Source organism: Typha angustifolia, chromosome 8 (assembly GCF_048772165.1).
Source record: "Typha angustifolia cultivar Huaian chromosome 8, ASM4877216v1, whole genome shotgun sequence".
Lineage (NCBI taxonomy): Eukaryota > Viridiplantae > Streptophyta > Magnoliopsida > Poales > Typhaceae > Typha > Typha angustifolia.
This window is the reverse complement of record NC_133246.1, coordinates 15,737,183-15,758,116: the sequence shown is the minus strand read 5'-3', so window position 1 is coordinate 15,758,116 and position 20,934 is coordinate 15,737,183. Positions and strand designations below refer to the sequence as shown.

Below are 20,934 nucleotides of genomic sequence, written 5' to 3'. Positions count from 1 at the left end.
TGTCACTCTCTCCTCTCCTCTCCTCTCCTCTCCTCTCCTCTCTCTTTGTCTATTTATAAAACGATATAGTAGTCACTGCTCACTACTGCTCTTTATCAAAACCATTGACTTAGCTTCTCGATCTCCTCCTCTTTCTCTTCTTCTTCATGGATCAAGACAAGACTAACACCAACCCTAGCCATGGGTCGGCCAACGACCGGGCTCCGGCGGAGCCGGCACGGTCCCGGTGGACTCCGAAGCCGGAGCAGATCCTAATACTCGAGTCCATCTTCAACAGTGGGATGGTGAACCCACCTAAGGATGAGACTGTGAGGATCCGGAAGCTCCTCGAGAAGTTCGGCGCCGTCGGGGACGCGAACGTCTTCTACTGGTTCCAGAACCGGCGGTCGAGGTCGCGCCGTCGGCAGAGGCAGATGCAGGCGGCTGCTTCAGGTGGATTGCAACAAGTTGGAGGTGCAATTGTTTACGAGGGTGCTTTGTCGTCGAGCTCTTCCTCTAATAGTTCTTTTAATGGAGGTTTTTTCTCTTCTCCTTCGGCGACGACGACTACAACGACTTCTTCTTCTTCTTCCTCTTCTTCTTCTGCTACTTCTTGTTCATCCTCTCGTTTCGTTGGAGAGGATAGCCCGGATGATCTCTTCGCCATCTCTCGTCAGATGGGCTTCATGGATCATGCCTCGCAGTTTCAGTATTATCAACCTGGTTCGTACTTGCATGGCCTCGCAAGCTTCTCTTCTATAAATTAATCTCCAACTTTAATATCTTAAGATGCATGCATGGCTTGTTTAGTGGTTTTAGAGTACTTTTGTGTTTGATTAGGGATGAGGAGCATGACTAGATATATTGATCTAAAGAACAAGATCCCTTGCCTGAAATAGAATATTAGCACTAGCTAATTTCCTCTATAGATCTAAAGGTCTTTTATTATGGCCACAACACCATATAGATTTTTTTTTTTCATGAAATATTTGCCATATGCATGTTAACTATATCATGCTAGCACATGAATTTCTCATAAATTCTCTTAATTGAGCACATCAATATTTTCTTATCTTACAAGTTAGATAGATTTATTTTTGCAGCTTTTTTTTTTCTTTTTTAATTTGAAGTTTACAGGATTTTGAGGCCTTAATTAATTATTGTTTCTTGTTTTTAATCATTCTGTAGAGGTTTTTTTTTTCTTTAGTTTGTTATATTATATGTGTTCATCATTTCCTATATTAGTTATGATAGTATTGATGCAATCTACTATCCTATATATTTAGAGTTTTTAAGTGCAGCTGACATTATTTCAACATTGGATTCCTCGTGCAATTTGTAGCATCGGATCCTCATGCTATTTTGTACCTGGACTTCGTATACATGACCTTCTTCCACATGCAATGATAGTCTTCAATCCATGCAAGACAATTGCTATAAATTTCTAATATATTAATGTAATGGAATCACAGCCTTCCAATTAATCTGCATACTTCCACATATTTATTGTTAGCTAGCTAAATCTTTTCAATGCATGCAATATAGCCACCATCACTGTGTTCATCAATGGGGTCCCTTCTGAGGTTCCAAGGGGTCCTATAGACTTGAGAGCTATCTTTGGTCAAGATGTCATGCTAGTCCATTCCTCTGGGGAGCTTCTTCCTGTTAATGAGTATGGAATTCTAATGCACAGCTTGCAGATGGGTGAAAGTTATTACTTGGTAAGCTCGTTGCCAAACATTTACTCAGAATTATTCTTTTACAGTCTTTCTCCTTCTTCAAGGTTGGTAATTTGTTGCGAAATAACCTTAGATCACTAAGTTCCACTATATCTCTTATCCCTTTACAGGTTTCAAGGGCTACTTAGTCTGCTCTCCATCGAGCACTTCAATTAGCAAGAATCTTTAGCTAGCTTTCAGTCTCTAGATCAGAAGCAAGCTTGCATGCATGCCTCAGTCTATGTCTCTTCTCAACTCCTGTTAATTATCGAGTCCTGCTGTTGTTATAGCTTATAGAATCATCGTATTCGAGGGTCCGGACATGAGTCTAAGTTTTCTTATAGACTTCATGTGTATCTAATATGTATAACGTGGCAAGCAAATTTAGAAATCCTCTATGTTCATGCAGTTGAGCCTTCAACATATATCCATATGCATGATTCACTGCTCTAGCAAAGTCCGAACTTTTAAGTTTAACCCTCTGATAGATGATCTATTAATCAAATAATTTTGAGGAAGCATCAAATATTGATTGTAAACAAGAACAACTCGATTTTAGGGACTTGACATTCATATCTTTCTGCAACTTTGAATATGTCCCAATATATCTGTTCATATTGTGTTTGTATAACAAGTTATATTGTATAGGCAAGTACCACAAGATATAGCCAATTAAATTTAGAAAACATCAGCAAGTTCTAAAGTACATAGCTATGTACTATTCATGCCTCGGAATTTTGTGAAGAAATATAGAGAATATTTTTTATGAAACGTGCTCCATATGGCATCAACATGAGTATGAGTACATGAGCAAAGTGATATATATATATATATATACTTATATCAAAGAACTGCTTTGTAATTAGAGATAGCCATGTTCATATCTCACTTTTATCAAAGAGAAAATTAAGTGATGTTCTAGCAATCAATTTGCAGTTTTTTCCGAATTAATCATATGGTTATATATGTTTCTGATATGCTTACAGTTTCACCTTAATTACCAAAAGACATACAAGAACTAATAGGTCTTGTCGCCTAGTTCTAGATATTATGAAGAATGGAGTTGACTAGTAATTACTATATCTCATTAACGTATCCATGGTAATTAAGTAAAGTCAAGGTACGACATCACAAACTAACTATTATGCTAATTTACCTCAAACGACCAAAGTTTTACCTTGAATCCAAAGAATTCAAATTAGACTTTCTAAATTAATCATCGATCATTTTCGCATAGACTGCATAAGCTGCTGAAATTAAACCTCTTAAATCCCTCTTATACTTGCTTTCTATTACTTTTGCCATCCATAAACAATAGTGTGACTCGCATATGACTAAATTTGTAACTTTTATATTCTAAATATTTGATAAAAGAAAGAAAGAGTAATATTAATATAAAAAATACCATTATAAGTAGAGAGAATTTATGTCCATTTACCTTTTCCATCAACGGACCTTAGAGGGATTAGATGTTTCATATAGTTTAGGAGGTCTATGTATATCAAAAATAGTTTAGAAAATGTAGGTGAAAATAAGCGATAGTTGAAAGGGTCTAAAAGAAATTAAATCATTATTTTTCTCACCAATAATTATTTGTTGGGCTCTTATATTTGCTATTGGGCTAGGCCCATAAGGGCAAGAGGATGTATAAAGAGAGATTAAAAAAAAAAAAGAAATTGCACATTTACATTCATAAAAATTACTTTCAATTCTATCACAACTGTTATCATAATTTTTATTTTCTCCAAATAAATCTAAAGGCATATAATTCCAAGGGTTAAAACTTAAAAAATGCACATTTTAATTTTTCTCAGTTAGGTGGGGGGGCATAGGATTCCTCAAAATGACCATGTTCTCTGACCTAATTGGAATAAGTTTGATTGCATACAATTCAATTAGCTTTCATCTAGAAAGACGTGCAGTTTCCACTACACTTCACTGCTCTGGATGATCTCATCTTCCTCAGGGAATTCATTGGAATCATAAATGTTGTGAAGCACTATAACCCATCCATGGGAATGGGATGGCTCTGAGAATATTACCTCTATGAGAATATTACCTAAGAAAGAGTGTAGAGCTTTTTGGAGTTTTCCCCCACCGCCCATATCATCCAATATACTTGTAACGCATTGTGATTTGAATACTGTGTTACTTCTCTATATACCTTTTGTTTTTGGTTTTTTAACTTCACAATTATAGCTTAGTAATTAAGTCTTATCGACCTATAGTAGATATCATAGAGATTAATTTTTGTTTGTTATAGTTTATTTTTTGAGAGAATTAGTTCAGCTGTTCAATTTATATACTGAGAATTGCTAGCTCTTTGGTTTGGCCTATAAATTTTGTACTTTTTCTTTAATGAAGCTTGCAGGGTCTGGTTCATGGTAAGTATGAGTTGATTTATATTGATATTAATAGAGTAAAAGTTATTATGTAAGGAGAAATTATTTAACATGACAAACATGCTCTCATATGATTTAATAAATTGGAGGAGCTTGAAGCCCTGAGGAAATAGAATACGTGTATAACAATCATTTTACTTATCAACCTCTTCTGAGTATTTAGCAGTCCACACGTACAGAGTCAATTTTTAGTTGAACATAGTACCTTTTTCTTAAAAAGATTAGGGAATATACTTTGAAATAAAGAAGTCAGGATCATTTTGTATGACAGGTATATTCAAGAGAACTGATCCGTATGATGAACAGAGGAAGGACAAATGCATGTGAGAAGTTTCAGGCATTCGAATAAGGAACTCTGTTAATAGAAGAGATGGCAGAGTTGCATTAAGGAAGGTCCTTTTCCTTCCACATGAGCAATTTATGATGCAGATAGAGCATGCAAAGAGCAAAGAGCAAAGAGCAAAGTAAGTAGATTTTGTGCCAATACAAAGGACTTGTAGTTGCATCACTGGGATCCATTCAATTCCATATGGCTTCAAAGCATGCAAGCAAAATATACTTCCCTGAGCCCATCCAAGAAAAATAAAGTTTTTTGCCCAAGAAAAAGAGAACAGTTTGGTATAGCTTACAAGAATGAAGACAATGCACACAATAAGAGATATCACAAGATGACAGTCCATAAGAATAACAATTTTTGCTAGTACAATAAAAGAAAATAACTCAACTTTACTTGGTTACTTACCCCCTATAAAAGAAGGCCAAAGGCAGAAATGTGGGTCTGAATTTTAAAGGGAAAGGAGCAAGACTGAAGTTAACACAGTAACTATAGCACCATTGCTTCCAAAAATAATTAGATGAAGATGGCAACAAGGAGACTAATATTGTGAACAGGTAGAACTCTGTATTTTTTCTAGACCTTTAGGATGGGTAATTTGGGACCAGATCCTAAATCAGGGCAACACATACTAGGATAAGATTTTGTCATATCCAGCAAACACTTTTTCTTACTCAACCCAGGAAATAAATAGGTCAGAATCATCAATAGCCTTTAAGTCCATAATAGGACCACAAATGTCATGACAGCTGCAGAAGGAGATGCATTTAGATTTCAGAATATTCATCCGAATCTGACTAATTTAAGACAATTGTATGCAGGTAACTAGGTAAACCTAACACAATCTAGTTGTTCTGTAGCTATAACTTTACCATCCTTTAGTAGACAATTTTATGCAGGTAACTAGCTTTTCTTCACAAAGTAGTGACCATGAAATCCACATTCTACTTCAATATGCAAAAAACCCTATCTTATTGCGATGAGAAGCGCAGCCACTTTTCTAACTTCAGATGGACTTTAGCTTGGAACAACCATGATTGCAGAAGAGGATGAGAAGTAATTTCTGAAAATGAAAGTTAGGTTCACCAATATTAACTAGCAATTCAAGTTAAAACTTCCTACAAATTACAAAGGAGTCATCCTCCTCAAAAGCAACAGAAAAATTTAATAAAACTAGATCAACTATTTGTTTTATCTCATCAGGAATAAAGTTTAGACATTAAGGCCTTTATTTTTCCAGCATTCAAGTGTCCATACTATACCTACTGACTACATGCTTTCTCTTCGATCCCCTATAGAGACAGGACTGGAAAGATCTGCTAATGTAAAACAGTAAAAGCTATAGACATACTTTCTCTACTATTTACAATAACAATTCCTAAACAATCAAAGAAATTTAAACAAGCCTGGTGATTCGCCCCAGCAGATTCTAACAAGGCATGAGCAAGTTCTATGTTCAGCTGTGCTGCTAAAAGGTGCATATGGAAGTGCCACCATGTTGGATCAACAAGTGGCTCCTAAATCTTTATCCATTTGGCACCTATAGTGCAAGATATAACGAAGTCTGCCAGCATGACCTACACCTTCTTATGTGCTCTCCTGAAATGACCGAGAGCGGGATAATGCTGCTGGATTCACATGCAAGACCTGAGCAGCATCTGATGTCTTACCTTTGTTTTCAGCTTTAGACTGGAAAGGCTTAAAGACAGACTTTTCATCAGGTTTAATGCCAAGAGTAGCCCAAATCGAACTCTTTGCAGCCTCATCTGGGTCATCAATTCTAAGGGTTTTAGGAACCCATAAAGATTTTTCCATATTTTTGTCAACCTGCAAACTGGAATCTCTTGAATGCTTTCCCAAATTCGGAGAGCCATTGCTCAAATGGTTGCTAGTTGATGAAGATGGTATCCATGGTACATTCCATACTCTGTTGGGCCAGGTGGACATGCAGCCCCAAAAGGAAGCAGGAACAAAAGGAAAAGGAGTACTGGGTGCACAGATACCAGGGACTGCCATCACCTGTGGAGGAGTCCATAAAATCGTACTAGGACTGCCATTTTCTGACCCATGAGCAAGCTCAGATGAGCACCTCCCTGTTTCCATGGCAGAAATGTTGTTCCATCCTGGACTCCAGGGGTACATCAAAGGAGCTCTAGGATAGTATTGCAGATGAGGCGGAGGTGTAAGTCCATTACAGTATCCTTGCAAGCCATTCTGTAAGTTGTGAACTGCATTTTCAGGTAGTCTTTTATCTGCACAATTGGAAGCCGTCACAGAAGATACACAGGAATGTTCTTCCTTGTTTTCACCAAATGTCGTCGAGCCAAAATCAGTACTCTTGTTCTGTTCTCCCATATTGAGCACAGAGTCAACAGACTCACAAAGTGGCGCTTCAAGTCCAAATTTTAGGACAGTTCCATTTCCTTGCGTAGCCCTCACAGGGACAGAAGGCCCACAAGGAAGAGCCTGATGATGCATCAAATTAGGAATATCTGCTTGACCAGCTGCTAGACCATCAGATGACATCACTATGTGGCGGTATTGTGAGGTGGAGTGCTTGTTTTTACGCCTACCAGCACCCACAGGCACATTCCTCATAGTACCCCCTGCAGTCCAATATCTCTGGCAATTCTTGCAAAAGTGCCTGGGTTGGTTAACATTATAGTTGTTGTAATAACAGAACTTGGTATCCATACTGTTGCAGCGAGGACATGGCAGAACTTTATCTGGCCTTTTAAGGACCTTCTCTGGGCCTGATCTATCACCTTCAGCATTAACTTGCTCGGCCTTTGAAACTGATTCCGCTTTCTCATCCTGGGAGATTGTTTGGCAGTCATCCTCATTGCCAATGTCCATAGAAGAAGAACTATTAGTTCCTGTATGGTCAACTTGTTGTGCATCTGGATTCACATCATTAAGTTTTGTATCTTTTGTTTCTGTGGACATAATCTGCATTGATACACTAGGTTAGAATATCGGTACATCAGGCAAAGACATTGCATCTTATGCACCAAAAGCATGTGCCCTAGTTGACTCTAAATTTGTAGGCTCAAAATTTGCAGGACAATTCAACTGTATAAGCTGCCTGCTTTCGGCAAAGTGGCTCATGCATTGCCAGTAGTTTATATCACCTAATTAAATGCCACAACTTCCTAGAAGATGCATATTAAGTTTCTGATAACATCCTCTCCTTTCACTTTTTTTGCTTATGAGACCAGAAGTTTGTTGGAATACCTCGTTAACAGTGAATTAAGAAGGTAAATGACCTTTGTCGATAACTAGCCAATTCTAAGAGCGTGTTTGATCCTTTCCCTTCCTTGCACATATAAAAACCTTTCTAGCAGGAAACAAGCAGGTGACGTTTGCAACAACTCAGGATACAAAAGGACATCAAATGACGAATATTTCAGGAAAAACAGGAGATTCTTCAGTCCAAAAATAATTAATGCATTAACCGTTTAGATCTACCACACTACTTGTCCCAAGCATGGAGTCAAAATCTCCACTTCCCGGATGCCTGATGTCTTGGAATTTGGAGCTGTGAGATCCATGCCTTGGCTTACATAGTATCGAACTGGTTCAAAATCCACCATCTAATCCTGCACAAAAACCCCTGTCGCAACGAACTTGGAGTTACCATACTTGCAACTTGGGAATCACTTTCTCCAAGATAATCCCACTATAACTCTTTCCTGACAAATTTTTTGATACCCCATAATTCTTATTTATTTATTTATTTATTGCACACTATGCACTCAGAGAAATCATCACAAGTGATAAACGCTTTCCAGGCCTTGCAGGCAAGATAACGAACGCGTTAAATATCACCAGGCCATCCTATTCCATCTCAGATTTGGAAATCTACACAGCAATTAACCGAAGTGTTAATGATTACGGTTTAGGGCTTTTACGATCTTAAAGATGATAAAAACTAAAGAACTCCAAAAACCTTCAACCTTCTGACCTAAACGCCATCAATAGAACTGCAGGGACATTAGAATAGGAAAGAAAAAAAAAAACAAGAATAAAAGGAAGGAAATTTCCATAACGATGCTTCGAAAAGCATCAAAATAGTAAGGATTCAACCATTACTTTGCCACCAGCAAGAAAATGAGAAATAAAAACTGTGAAAAAACTAGCTAAAAACTATCAAGAACAAACCACTTTATCTCTCGATGTTCCCTAATATCAAAAATAAACTCAAAGCACAAACAAACAATCAGCAGAAGTCCGACGAAACCACATTAAACTACAAATAACACAGCACAGATCCCATCTACCAATTATCCATAAAAGAAAAGTAGAAAAAGAACCAAACTTTCTCATAAACTCCTCGATTCAAACCAAAACCTAATAACAACAGGAAGAAGAGGAGCTTTCTCTCACCTTCTCTACTTCCGCCGGCTCCGGCGGGGGAGCTGGAGCGGAGCCGTCCTCCGTCTCAGGAAACGATATGGTCTGCCCAAAGAGCTTGATCGCTGGGTCCTTCAGATCAGCCATCTCTCCGCCGTCCGATTTCTTTTCCAAAAACCGGTGGTGATCGTATCGCATGGCCTCCGCTTTCGCCTCGGGGAGAGAGAGAGAGAGTGAGAGAGGGAAAAAGGTGAAGAGAAAAAAGAGTAATATATAACCGAAGTTGCCGGTAAGAGTGACTGGGATTAGAGCTGGCATCCGAGTCAGCTAAAAGAGCTATTGTACTCCACGAGTTCTGTTGGCCGGGGATACGGGCCAAAAGCTGAGGCAACCTTTTTTTTCGACTATTTATTTAATTCATTATTATTTTTTAAGGATAACTTCAGATACCACATTCCTCTTTTTTTTTTTGTCATCGTTAATACTTTGTTTTTTAGTATTTTTATATTTTATAACCCGACAATTTCTTTTTCCTTATATTTTTCTATTTTATTTAATAGCTTAGAACCAACATAAATAAGATTATGGAGAGAGTTTTGATTTGGTGAGGATAGTTTATTAAGTGGAGTTTTATAAATCGTAGATCAAAATTAATCATCATTAGTCAGAATAATAATAATAATAATATAAATTAAATATAAAAAAATATAGGAATAAACAGGAGGATCGGTTAACAAATTGGACGGACTGTTAAATGGAAAAATGATTAAAAAAGAAGAAGAAGTTATATGGTGTTATTTGAAAATTCCCTATTTCTACTATACGGTGAAAAATATTTTAGTCACTGTTAACACTCGATAAAAAGCAATTAGCTCGTTAATTTTTGACGAATGAATCGCCACGTGGATGATCAAACTGGGAACAGCGGGAAGGAGCGGATCCGAGGAGCTCACAAGAACGGCCGTCCACCTCAGTCCTCACCGGCAATAACCGGTCAGCCCCGCCCCGCCCACCCGCCTCGCGTCCACGTCACCCTTTTGTTAAATCCGCGAAGCCGCGGGGCCCATCCAAAAAGGTCGCGAGAGAAGGCGATCCGAAAAGCCCCCCTCACGCCACCGCAGCCGTCGGCTTTTTCTCACCATCCGCCGCGGACCCCACCCAACGCCCCCAGGAACGCGACTCGTGTCCCGCACTCACGTGTCGCTGCTGCTGGGACCCGCTCCACTACGGTAATCCCGACCGTCCATTTGGCAACGTCGTCACCTTATCAACTTCACCCTTTTCCGTTTAGTCTCTCAACTTCACTACTTTTTGTTTTTCTTCTTTCTTTCTTTCTTTCTTTCTTACATTATGAATTAATCATAATTAAGCTTTATTAATATGACGTCCAAATGATATTACCTCCACAACTTGCTTCTCGTGTCCCATAATTTTATCTTATTTTCTTGCTCTCTCCACCATAATTTGAAAGATCTCACAATCAAAAATCTCTCCCTCCCTAACAGAGAATTAAATTGTCTTATAACACTCAAATATCTCGTTTTCGAGTTCAATCAACCGCACAAGCCCACATCGACTAAAAATATACGTGTCAGCAGCACAGTCCGCTATCTACGTAAAATCTGCACCTTCGTAGCTATATGGTCAGGAGGAGTTAATAGAACAAGAGAAAGAGAGAAAAAAAAATCTCAAAGGAATGAATGGCTACAGAGGAGCCAAGCTAGGAGTGAGCGAGTTGGAGAATTCTCCTCCTTAGGCTTCTAATTTCCCTACCTTTTCATGTGAATGGGGCCATGCATAGAAAGGCAAAGGTAATATCCACAAGAGTGGGCATATGGGGAGCCACATGTTTTCTTTTCCCTTTCTCTCTTTTGTGTGTGCATGTTTCAACTTTTTGCATTTAATTTTGTTGCTACCTTTCAGTTGACATCAAATGAGAGGAGAAGGCATCAATCTAAGCTTTGATGCACCTTGGATTTTAGACACTAATAATAAGTAGGTTGGTGTGGGGGCTGCTGGCAGAGGAAAGTAAAAAATGGAGTTGCTCAACCTTTTCTTTAGAAAAATTTCTTTGGCCTTTTTAAAAGCAAAACGAGAAGGAGAAAGCTAAGGGGGGACACTCAGAACTTTGGTGGTAAGAAAAGGTCCAATTAGTTAAAATGCCAGACCAAACATTCATTGTTCATGTGGATCTATTTGGTCCTTTTTGTAAAGTGGCTTCTTTTTGTGTAGGAAACCAAGGACAGCGATAGGAAAAGGGAGAGAGGAAAAGAAAATAGCAACACAAAGTAGATTCGGTACTTCTCTGTATGTGGCAGTTGATCATTGGTTTGTAATTCTTTTTGTGTATAGTTTAAGTAGATACAAAATAAAGAGTTGGATTGTAAAATCACTAAAAATAGGGTGCTATTTTAAATATTTCTCTACTTAACGGCCCACTTCTAGGCCCATATAGTACCGGAAAGTCGGGCCTGCCTTGATTGGATGTTGGCCCAAAAAACACCCCCAGTTAATTTTATCTTAACGACAATTAACAAAATAGAAAAATATTTTATTACTTTAAGAAATAAAATTTTAGAATATTATTATTTTGTATCTATAGTTATTTTAAGAAAACTAACGGTGAAGTGTTTCTGAGGCATTTGAAAATAAAATGCAATGATCGAATGGTAATCAATAGAGTGTGGATGATAATAAAATAAATAAAATTGGATAGTTTTTATTATCCCTAGAAAATAAATGATAGGTAGTATGCTGTGTTGTGAAACTAATACAGTTTGGGCCGATGTTTGTTTGGCACTAATAAAGTCCATTCTCATCTTTTACCCTCTTTGTGATACTTGGGTCTAAAAGCTTTAGTTGGAAGAGCCTTCCTACTGTTGATTAGTAGTTGTACATAATTACTCTTGGTCTGTTTACCCTTGGCATGTTTGCTCTCTTGAAAAGGAGTAGATTAACCACTTATTTTTCAAATGCTCTTATGCCTCCAGTATCTGGGACTGCCTTGAATCTCAATCAGGCATCAATTTTGGTTTAAATCTTTCTAGGTAGACGATACTTGGATCTATGAAGAAGGAAATGGTAACAAGTTCATTCCTGTGACTCTTGCCAGCACCTTGATATACAAGGAAAGCTCGTAATGAACTTATTGGTCAGGAAAATTTAAGCTTTTTACCCCATAACTATTGCATTCTCCCCCTATCTCTCTCTGTCTCCTCTTTAGTATTGAACAGAGTAGAGAAAGACGAGTCTTCTTCTTGGCCTAACACTACTACTCATGAACTGGTCCCTTCAGCAACAACTATTTGATAGCTCATGGCATGCTTTGACTCTATGATTGATAGCAGTTTAGGCGTCAGAAAGAGGATTGACATGCTATGCATTGCTATTGGTAAGTAGAGATCTGCATAAAGAATATAAACAGCCGCAAGATACCCCACTAAAGCTTTGGGTTGGCTTTCCCACTTTCCTTGAGTTTTGACTCTAGAAGCAAGCCACTTTTTGGTTCATCCACTGCATTCTACTCTCTGACTCTCCCCAGTGGTTGTACCAATCTGATCTGCTTCACTTAGATGTGAAAAATAATTGCTCTGTGAAGCATTTGGAATCACAAGCATGCAGAACTCTACCAAGAAGTTGGTAAAGAAACCATTGCAATAAAATGTCAGTTGGACCACTAAATTTTTTACACAGTGTAAATGTGAATAGGATGGATGCAGACAGGAGTGGTCTTGATTTCCAAACACCCCACTAGTGCAAACAAGTCTCTTTGGAAGGTGGGTTGGTCTCAAGTGCTCTGGATTGGCTAAAGATAAACTCCTCCCATATGCATCCATGTGAAGCTCTTGAGTCCTCTGCAGAATCTAAAGCTTTCACCTTATTTTAGAAATTTACAGTCAGGACTTTGAGTTCTTCAAGCATTGCATGAAAACAAAATTGATAGGGAACAGTGCATAACTTTATCAAATTATTACAAAAGTTGAGAAGTGACCTAATTTTTTCCCCCCACTAGTTGTATGTCACAGTTAGTCTTGGATCTTCTATAAGAACAGCCACTATTAGTGCTCTGCTTTGCCTCTTTATGCTGGAGAACACCACTTGTTTGTGGTGGGCCTAACTCTCCATCAATTGCTCCCATTTGCTTGCTTTCATTTCTCCTTATGGCTTCACTATTCAGCCATGAACCGTGATGTCAAACCTTTGGCACGCATGGGTATAAGAATACACAAAAAAAAAGGATGACTTTTGGAGACATCTAGCATGATGATCAACTAGCTATGTGCACAAGAACATCCACAAGCTCAAATGCTTGTACGTGTGCAGAAATATATCTATGTTTGCATGCGTGAGTATGCAACAGTTCTATTTGCTTGCTTTGCACGTGATTATATCAAAAATATTATTCTCATGCCAGAATGAATACTCTATGTAACGTATACAATACATCTGTATGTATATGTACTTAATATAGCTGTGAAGTTTTATAGATTTGAATTGCTTAAAGGACCACATTAATATAGCTGGTCCTTGGGTTGTAGATTTAGATGCACGAATTTAAGAGGTACTTATTGCTGGACCAAAATGGCACAGTAGGTACTTGAGATGGTAGCCAAATGATGCGATTTTGATTAGATTATTTGGAGGTTATACATCATATTCTTACAGAGAGAACTCCTTAGGAGACTTTAATGCCTTCAGTATCCAAGGAACATGATAGCTATAAACTACCAATGATATAATTTCTACATTTTTAGCTATCTCATCCATATCCACTGCACCGAATAGTAGCAAAAGGCCAGGTAAGGTACCTAACTCAAAAGAACAACTACAGAGGGTATGACAATAGCAGTGTTCAAGAGAGTGACCCATGTACTAAATTTTGTTTCATGTACATGTCATGGGAGTTTAGCATCACTCTCCAGACAAATGAAGGGAAGTCTTGGGAGAAAGTTGTCAAGAAAAGTTGGGAAGGATAAATAAACACTTGCTTGATCAAAAAAGAATAATGTGGAAGTTGACTACAAGATGTGAAACTTTGTCCTTTGGCACTATATAAACCCCCACCCACCATCAGCCCACACAAGACATAAGAAGCCAAGGTTGAATTTATAATATTAGTCTGGATCAGGGTACAGTAGCTAGGCAGGAAGTTTATTGCACATGATGGATCAGAAGAGGAAGCCTGTGATTCACCTCTTGACATTGCTATTGCTCTTGTCATGCCTTCTTCCTCTAGGTATTGTGCCATTATATATATCCTCTAGTATTCTCGTTCATGAGATCTTATGTTACTCCTAATCAATGAGTGTAGAAGCAATCATGACTTTTTTATCCCTTTCTTTTTTTTTCCTTCTATGCTTGAAGATTTCTATCTTTGAAACCGATCAATTTATAGTCTGGTTCTTGATTTTTATTTCTTCTTTCAGGAAGTTCTGAATCACTGAAACAAAGAGCAGCAGTAGGAGAGGTTTCAGACAAGGTTCTCTCTCACTCTCTCTAGTACTGATTTCAAACAATAACTATGTTTTCCATTTCTGAACATTAGGAAAAGACTGTCCGTTTTACAAGCTTAGAGCCTTATTACTTGCAGCATCTTGCAGGCTTGTTCCTTGTTCAAGTTCCTTTTTATAACTTCCAAGAAGTTACTATTGAAACTTAGCATGGTCTATGTTTTCTTGGTTATGGTTTCCTGATGCAGATGATCACCAAAGATATGGCAATGGAAGAGGAGGCGTTTGTGAACGGGAGAATGGATTTTGAAAGCATTAACGACTACCCAGGTTCAGGAGCCAACAACCGCCATGATCCTAGGAATCCTGGGAGGCCATGAGTCATGAACATAGACAAGCTACATGTGTGTGTGTGTGTGTGTGTGAGAGAGAGAGAGAGAGAGAGAGAGAGAGAGAGAGAGAGAGAGAGAGAAGCAGAGATTACTTCTAGCGATAGATCTTATCAGGGAATCTATATAGGTAGCTTTTGGTTGTCATTTTATGTAGGAGGTTGCGTGATTAACTGATGTGTTAACTTGTTAATCTCTATATTAATGTACTAATTGGAGTTAAGTGGCTGTGCTCTTCCTCATTTATTGTCTATCTAATCCCCATCAAACCCACCCCACATAATTAGTTTATCTACCCATACAACATGTTTAAGAAACCGTCTAAAATTAATTAAGCGGATTAGACCAGACTCAGCCGCATACCTTCATTCGGATCCGACCCCGGATCCGGACCCGATTAAGCCCGTTTTCTAATCCAAGTGTTTGACCAAAATTACCCGGAACCCGAGAAGCACTTCGCTCGATTATAATTTATAAATCGGTATTTTGGTTTGATTTCGATTGCTTTTCTATCTTTTTGTGGATAATTTTGTACCAGGACGGAGGGGAGGGAAGGCGAAGACCTTAGACCTCCTAGTGCTGCTGCTTCGTTGTCTATTTATTCTCGAAAGAGTGAGTGGATCCTTTTGACTTTGTTCGGCGTTATATGCTTTCTTCGGCATGCTTGCGTGTATAGTTGCGTCGAAATTTCTTTCTTTGTGATGAAGCTGGCTGTCTTTTTTCTTGGGCGTAGTGAATATGGACATCTTGTATATTTTAGCATTTTATTTTGTATTCCTTTAGATTACTGGAATTACATAGAACAATACTAAGGTGTGGAGAGCTTCATGCTTATTTGAATGAATTTTGCTAATTATGGGGTGAGATTGATCCTCCTATGCTTCAGCTGCAACTGGATGGATTAGTATATCAACCCTCATTAGGATATAGATCATAGTAAGCAGATGAGAGAGACACTAAGATCATTAAGGCTGCTTGTGGAGTATCCTGTTTGCAGTTTGAAAGAATATGAAATTAATTACTCCAATGCGAGTAATTTCACTAGTTAACCACACTCAGATTGGACATGGATGATCTGATTGAAATATGAATATTTGGTATGGATTATGTTTGTTCTTAGGCATCTTATTTGGATGCTAGTATGTTAAGAATGCTAAAAAATAATAATAAAAACCGTGATTTACATGTAACAAGAGTATACTAATTTAATATCTAAGAGTGATATCCCTATGAATATGATCTACACTGTACAACAAAAAATAATAAGTCAACTTAGGAAGTCATCTAAGAGATCGGTTTTTGAACTAATGAAACTTACCATACAGATATATTTAGTTTCTCTGAGCCTCCAAAAGCCGAATCTACTTTGCTCCAGCTCCCTACCATGAGGTTATGTTTAACATTTCTTAGGTCCAGCTGAAGCAATTCAAGTCAAATTTTTTGCACTTGTGAGCACCATCATTCTCATCATTTAGGTCCAGTTGTCTTTTCAGACTTGGCAGCCCAGAACAATCTGATTCTTTTGCAGCTCTCTTGCTGTTTAGTTGATCAAGAAACAAATTCTCATATATTTCTTTTTGTTGCACCTGAGAAGCAATACCTGTATCTTGATTCTTTCTCTGAGTGTTAAGGCTGCTAAATAGTGTACCAGAGTTGCCATGGACTGGGTATTCTGTCATGCCTTGATCTCTTATATTGGACGAAGAAAAATTCTGCTGCTTATTGAAATCTTCACACCATGCAGATTCTTTCTCCACCCTGGTATCCTTTCCAATATTATCGTTGCAGCATGTTGATTTGTCCTGATAAGAGGTCAATCCTATACTGAGGTTATGTACTTCTTGGTCTTTTTGTGATCCTTCACATGATGTCAAGCAGCTACCCGGTGAACCATCAGCGGTCTGTGGTATATGTGCTTGCAAGGTATGTAGGCCAGGAATATCCTTGAAGCCTGGAAAGACAGTATAAAGACATTCACCTGCAACTTTTGACACAAACTCTGAGAGTTGCAATTTTGCAGCTTCTAGCCCAGCAGAGCTCAAGTTCTGCTTTCCCAGAGTCACTTCTGCCTTCTCCAACACTGATTGCAAGTACTTTCCTTGCGCTTCCATCCAGAGTTGCAAGTGTCTTTGCACCTGTTTCAGTGCACCAAAAGAATATTCGTTGAGAAACATTAATCATCTTATGATTCTTATATGAATATCATGTCATGAAGTAAGAGTATAGTAACTGAAATTATCGAGTTCTGTCAGAGTATTTAATACTGAAATTATCGAGTTCTGTAATCTTCATGGTTCAATACAGGTGATCCACTGTCTTTAGACAGTGTAGCTTTCAATCAGATTTTCAAGCAATTGAATTCTGCAACTAGTTGATTCACTGTCTTTAGTAGTTTGTTGATCATTATAGAAACAATTATTCTATGTAGTTCGTAATGTCTGAATGATTCTTCTTAAGAAAGCTACATATTTCCATGTATATATTTGTTATTCAAATCCAGTCTATTAATTCACAAGAAGCTTTTTGTCAAGTTTCCAAAATTTTTGTTGATATGAAACATTATTTGATATTTGTTGATCTCATCACTTGTTGTTTCCAGATTATACCAACTTATTTCTTCAAATGTTGTTCCTATGATATCAGCTATTAGTTAAACATGTGGCTATCTACAAATTGAACTTTAAAATTCTTTTGAAGGATGTACAATTTCAAGAGAAATCGAACCACAGCTTTTCTTTAATAGTATAAACCAATATTTCTAGTCCTTAATTCCTTACCTCAAGTTGTTCATGTAGCTTCTTCTGCACTTCAATTTGCATTTGAAGTGCTTCAGTTATCTGCAAACTTCTGAAATGAGCATGCAATTAGTTGAAATATTTTGGACGATTGCAGAATCTTATGGCAAATTGTTGACTCTTACTTGTTTGTCTGTGGCCCGATGTTTGAATGGCTTGTCAGTAATCCATTTCCTTCAGATTGGCTGTCTGTTGCAATGGGCAAACCTACAACTAGCACATGACATATGTTTTCAGTTTCACGTCAATTTTTTTTTTCCATTTCTTTTTCTTTATACTTCTCTGTAATCTAAGATGAACATTAAGATACTACTCTCTTACCATTTTTTTCTGTTCCAGTATTTGCTTGGGCCTGAAGATTCTTACTAAGTCTGTACTTCTAGACATCAGAAAGACCAACTTAGTTTCTAGCTTGCATACAGCCATACATTAAGAAAGAATGAAGAAGTCCATTAATACCTGAAGATGGCTTTTGAGGTGATACAAAGTTAGCCCTGGAATACCCATGAGCCTCATGACTGTCTTGGGAGTAGCCTCTGCAAGAAGATGTCTCGTGTTAGCCAATGTGTTAAGATGCATCTGATCCTAGGAATTTACAAGGATTGTTTCACATCCTTTTGCCTTGCTTTCTTTTTATACTCACTATCTGCTCCACCGAGTTGATTTACTGCCTCCACAAAATGTTCATGGAGTTCGGCTGTCCATTTTAGTCGAGGCTTAGCATCAGTTGACAGAACTAGTCCTGTCTCTCCTGAATCATGTCCTCCTTGCAAGAATAAACACCTCTCTGAAGAGAAGCTTGACTTGGAAGAAGGAAGGTTGCTATGGGCTTGCTGATGATAATACATCGTGTGTCTGCGGAAGGACACGTTAAGATCAGTTGAAAGAGCTATGATGATAGAGGTGAATAAAGGACTGCATGTCTGACAAGAAATCTAAGACTTCTGATAAGATCTTACGTTCTTTTGTGCTTCGGCTGCTTCACTTGCTTCTCATTGATGGTGTTTCTGCAAAGGCCTCCCTTATAAGGAAAATGCAGAGAGAACTTGGAATCATTGGAATGGAGTGCTCACACGCGAACCAATATTCAGAGCAACTAAAAAAAGATATTGTCTATCTTGCTTTTGGTACATGTGGACCCCATCTTGCAACATTTTTCCTGTTTCTTGTGAATTTTGAGGGCAACACTTCCGTTCCGGTTCAAATTAGCATCTTTATGTGATAATGCTTTCACTTGTCGCATGTAAAGTGGAGTACAGTGTAATCAATATTTTCTTTTTTAAATGCACTTGGTGTAATGAGAATCTTTTGCTTGATCATGTGGAGAACTTTATGACCTGAAGGTCTGTCATCTATTGTCTTGAGAAATTTTGAAGCCTTCGACTTCTAAAGAATTTGTTAGAACTAATGCTGGCACTTAGACTTCAGGAAATTGATGTGCTTGATTGGTCATTGGGTCTTTGATGCTTCAGGATACCAAATAAGTTCTGAGATATCATAACTTGATGCCAGTAGTATTGGTTCGGATTTCAGTACAGTGGATGAAGTTCAATTAGCGAATATTCATACTGATCAATGGAAGTACAATGTTCTGAAAATTCTATTTGACTGGACGCATCCAGAAGAAGAATCTGATAAAGCTTTCCTAGATTAAAAAAAGAGAGAAAGAACTCATGCTGTATTGATGCTTTCTTTGGACTCCATGAAAGCAAGGAATGGTATGAGGAATAAGCATACAATTCTCTTTTGTCTCCTGTGTCAAGTTTGGTACTTATTCAACTTTCAAGAAGAAAAGGTGACAGGGAACTCAGAGGCTATCCAGTTGCATGAAGATGACGGTCCACATCCATTTTCTGTACTTTGGACTTTAGGAAAAGACACCAGAATATATGGAAACTGAAGAATATTGTTCTCTTTCATACATAATTTTGTTATTCATCTGTATTGATCACCCGAATATATATAATCTTGTTCTCCTCTTCACTTTTTGTGTAGTTAGATGTTGGCATCCATTTGTATATATGCATTTTATACTCATTGAAAGGCTTTGCCTTATCTCAACATTAATAAGCACCAATGACAACCAGTGATTCTTTTGTTTAGTGCTCCTGTCTTGATCTTACTATGCACAAGCTTTTTTGCACCAACTTGTAACATGCATTTCTTTTTCTTTTTTTAATTCTCTGTGCTAGATGATCTTTCATATTCCATTCTGCATATTCTGTTGCATTAAGAGGTGTTCTCATCTCTTCTTCCTGTTGGAGAATAAAGTAATCTCACAGTCTATAAATGCTTGAGGATGTAAAGGTGACTAGTATTTTACTTATGTAACGCAGTACTAACTAACATTACTATCAGATTCCAGGAAGCCTGTCCATGTTTTGCCTCCCATGAGATCATAAGAATTATAGTCCTTGATCTGTCTCATTTCCTCTCTTTTTTTTTACTTCTTTTTACCTCTACTGCTTCCCCTGCCTCAGTTTAAATGATACTGGCTGGTGCAAATGTATATATCTTCTATTTGTTCTTTGATTGCCCATCATCATTACATTACTTGTCTTAGCTTCATCTTTTCTAAAGTTTACATCCTAGTGTTAAGAGTTCTTTCCACATGCTTGATACCTACTCTACTCAAAATAACAGACTTAGAAATATATTAAAGTTGAAAGAATCTTTCATTTTCATGAAGATTGAATCAGGAGGAATATATCAACTTTGTCAACCTTGTTGTTAGTTGATCCTTTGATGCTGACAAGAAATTGTTTTTCTTTTATTTGCTTGAAGAATAATAACAAAGAACTAAAACTTTGAGCTTGTAAGCTCAAACTCTTTCCACTTATTAGCTCAACTGATAGAGATAAGATGTTGTTCAATCGTGGTGCCTTTGGTGACTTCAGTAGCATTTGGACTGTCTGTCACAATTTTTTTTTTTTTTTTGGGCAAATTGTCATCCCCATATTGCAGAAAATCATGTTTACTATTCGCAAATGAACTCCTATATTTTTCATTTTTTTTTAAAAAAGAAAAAGAAATAACTAACATAACTTCTCTTAACTTAGTGCACCCAATTTTTGACCAAGGAGATTATATGTAGAAAAATAGAAGAAATGTTTTGTAGGTAACATAGCTCGGCTTAGTTTAGTAATTTGACGTACGGTGACTTAGAACAATGGTTCGGTGACGTATAAACTTAGACTTAACAACTTAGTGCTTTAGCTAGATTTAGTGGATCCATCTATGACTATGTTATTAGAAGAGATGGCTCACTTGTTCATCTCATTATTTAATTTGTTATAAGACCTCTTTACTTAGCAAAGGAGGGTTGACTATTTAACTCGTCTATATCTAGTTGACGAACTCATAAATGATAAAATAAACAAGAGAATTACTATTTAGATTTCCTCTCTCTAATGTGAATAAAATATGCCACTTTGGAATTACGCAGTGACATACGAAAATCACCCAAATTTTTTTATTTTTTTTGAAACTTGATGAACTTGGTATCTAATCTTTG

At 37.5% G+C, this 20,934-nt stretch overlaps 4 protein-coding genes across 10 annotated transcripts; 2 read left to right on the top strand and 2 right to left on the bottom strand.

The window, feature by feature from the left end:
* Positions 1–2,572, top strand: LOC140765550 (WUSCHEL-related homeobox 11-like). The gene is made up of 3 exons (XM_073104692.1): positions 1–702; positions 1,525–1,700; positions 1,829–2,572. The coding sequence occupies exons 1-3, from the start codon at positions 147–149 to the stop codon at positions 1,844–1,846; spliced, it is 750 nt and encodes a 249-aa protein (XP_072960793.1). The 5' UTR covers positions 1–146; the 3' UTR covers positions 1,847–2,572.
* Positions 2,573–5,639: 3,067 nt separating this feature from the next.
* Positions 5,640–9,036, bottom strand: LOC140765511 (cyclic dof factor 1-like). 3 transcript variants are annotated; one of them, XM_073104637.1, is made up of 2 exons: positions 8,820–9,036; positions 5,640–7,382 (listed from the first exon to the last, which is right to left on the bottom strand). In XM_073104637.1, exons 1-2 carry the CDS (start codon positions 8,982–8,984, stop codon positions 6,021–6,023), a joined length of 1,527 nt encoding a protein of 508 aa, XP_072960738.1. In that variant the 5' UTR covers positions 8,985–9,036; the 3' UTR covers positions 5,640–6,020. The 3 variants fall into 3 exon arrangements, with proteins under 3 accessions (XP_072960738.1, XP_072960739.1, XP_072960740.1); XM_073104638.1 differs by having other exon boundaries at positions 5,640–8,294; positions 8,820–8,960; XM_073104639.1 differs by having other exon boundaries at positions 5,640–8,046; positions 8,820–8,960.
* A 4,826-nt stretch (positions 9,037–13,862) lies between these two features.
* Positions 13,863–14,853, top strand: LOC140765622 (uncharacterized). Its single transcript, XM_073104794.1, has 3 exons — positions 13,863–14,022; positions 14,213–14,265; positions 14,485–14,853. Exons 1-3 carry the CDS (start codon positions 13,947–13,949, stop codon positions 14,614–14,616), a joined length of 261 nt encoding a protein of 86 aa, XP_072960895.1. The 5' UTR covers positions 13,863–13,946; the 3' UTR covers positions 14,617–14,853.
* An 868-nt stretch (positions 14,854–15,721) lies between these two features.
* Positions 15,722–19,275, bottom strand: LOC140765313 (myb-related protein 1-like). Of its 5 annotated transcripts, none has more exons than XM_073104336.1 (7): positions 18,380–19,275; positions 18,064–18,275; positions 17,880–17,956; positions 17,742–17,799; positions 17,546–17,627; positions 17,403–17,469; positions 15,722–16,760 (listed from the first exon to the last, which is right to left on the bottom strand). In XM_073104336.1, exons 2-7 carry the CDS (start codon positions 18,266–18,268, stop codon positions 16,032–16,034), a joined length of 1,218 nt encoding a protein of 405 aa, XP_072960437.1. In that variant the 5' UTR covers positions 18,269–18,275; positions 18,380–19,275; the 3' UTR covers positions 15,722–16,031. The 5 variants fall into 5 exon arrangements, with proteins under 5 accessions (XP_072960437.1, XP_072960434.1, XP_072960436.1 ...); XM_073104333.1 differs by having other exon boundaries at positions 15,723–16,760; positions 17,546–17,633; positions 18,380–19,272; XM_073104335.1 differs by having other exon boundaries at positions 15,723–16,760; positions 17,403–17,472; positions 18,380–19,272.
* Positions 19,276–20,934: the final 1,659 nt, after the last annotated feature.

Excerpts from the sequence above, each read along its gene's own strand:
- LOC140765550 (XM_073104692.1), top strand. The coding sequence starts at position 147 with ATGGATCAAGACAAGACTAACACCAACCCTAGCCATGGGTCGGCCAAC. Across the intron at positions 703-1,524 it reads GTTTCAGTATTATCAACCTG|CCACCATCACTGTGTTCATC; the intron begins GTTCGTACTTGC and ends CATGCAATATAG.
- LOC140765313 (XM_073104332.1), bottom strand. The coding sequence starts at position 18,268 with ATGTATTATCATCAGCAAGCCCATAGCAACCTTCCTTCTTCCAAGTCA. Across the intron at positions 17,957-18,063 it reads TCAACTCGGTGGAGCAGATA|AGGCTACTCCCAAGACAGTC; the intron begins GTGAGTATAAAA and ends ATCTTCTTGCAG. Across the intron at positions 16,761-17,402 it reads AGCTACATGAACAACTTGAG|GTGCAAAGACACTTGCAACT; the intron begins GTAAGGAATTAA and ends GCACTGAAACAG.
- LOC140765511 (XM_073104637.1), bottom strand. The coding sequence starts at position 8,984 with ATGCGATACGATCACCACCGGTTTTTGGAAAAGAAATCGGACGGCGGA. Across the intron at positions 7,383-8,819 it reads AGCCGGCGGAAGTAGAGAAG|ATTATGTCCACAGAAACAAA; the intron begins GTGAGAGAAAGC and ends GTATCAATGCAG.
- LOC140765622 (XM_073104794.1), top strand. The coding sequence starts at position 13,947 with ATGATGGATCAGAAGAGGAAGCCTGTGATTCACCTCTTGACATTGCTA. Across the intron at positions 14,023-14,212 it reads GTCATGCCTTCTTCCTCTAG|GAAGTTCTGAATCACTGAAA; the intron begins GTATTGTGCCAT and ends TTCTTCTTTCAG. Across the intron at positions 14,266-14,484 it reads TAGGAGAGGTTTCAGACAAG|ATGATCACCAAAGATATGGC; the intron begins GTTCTCTCTCAC and ends TTCCTGATGCAG.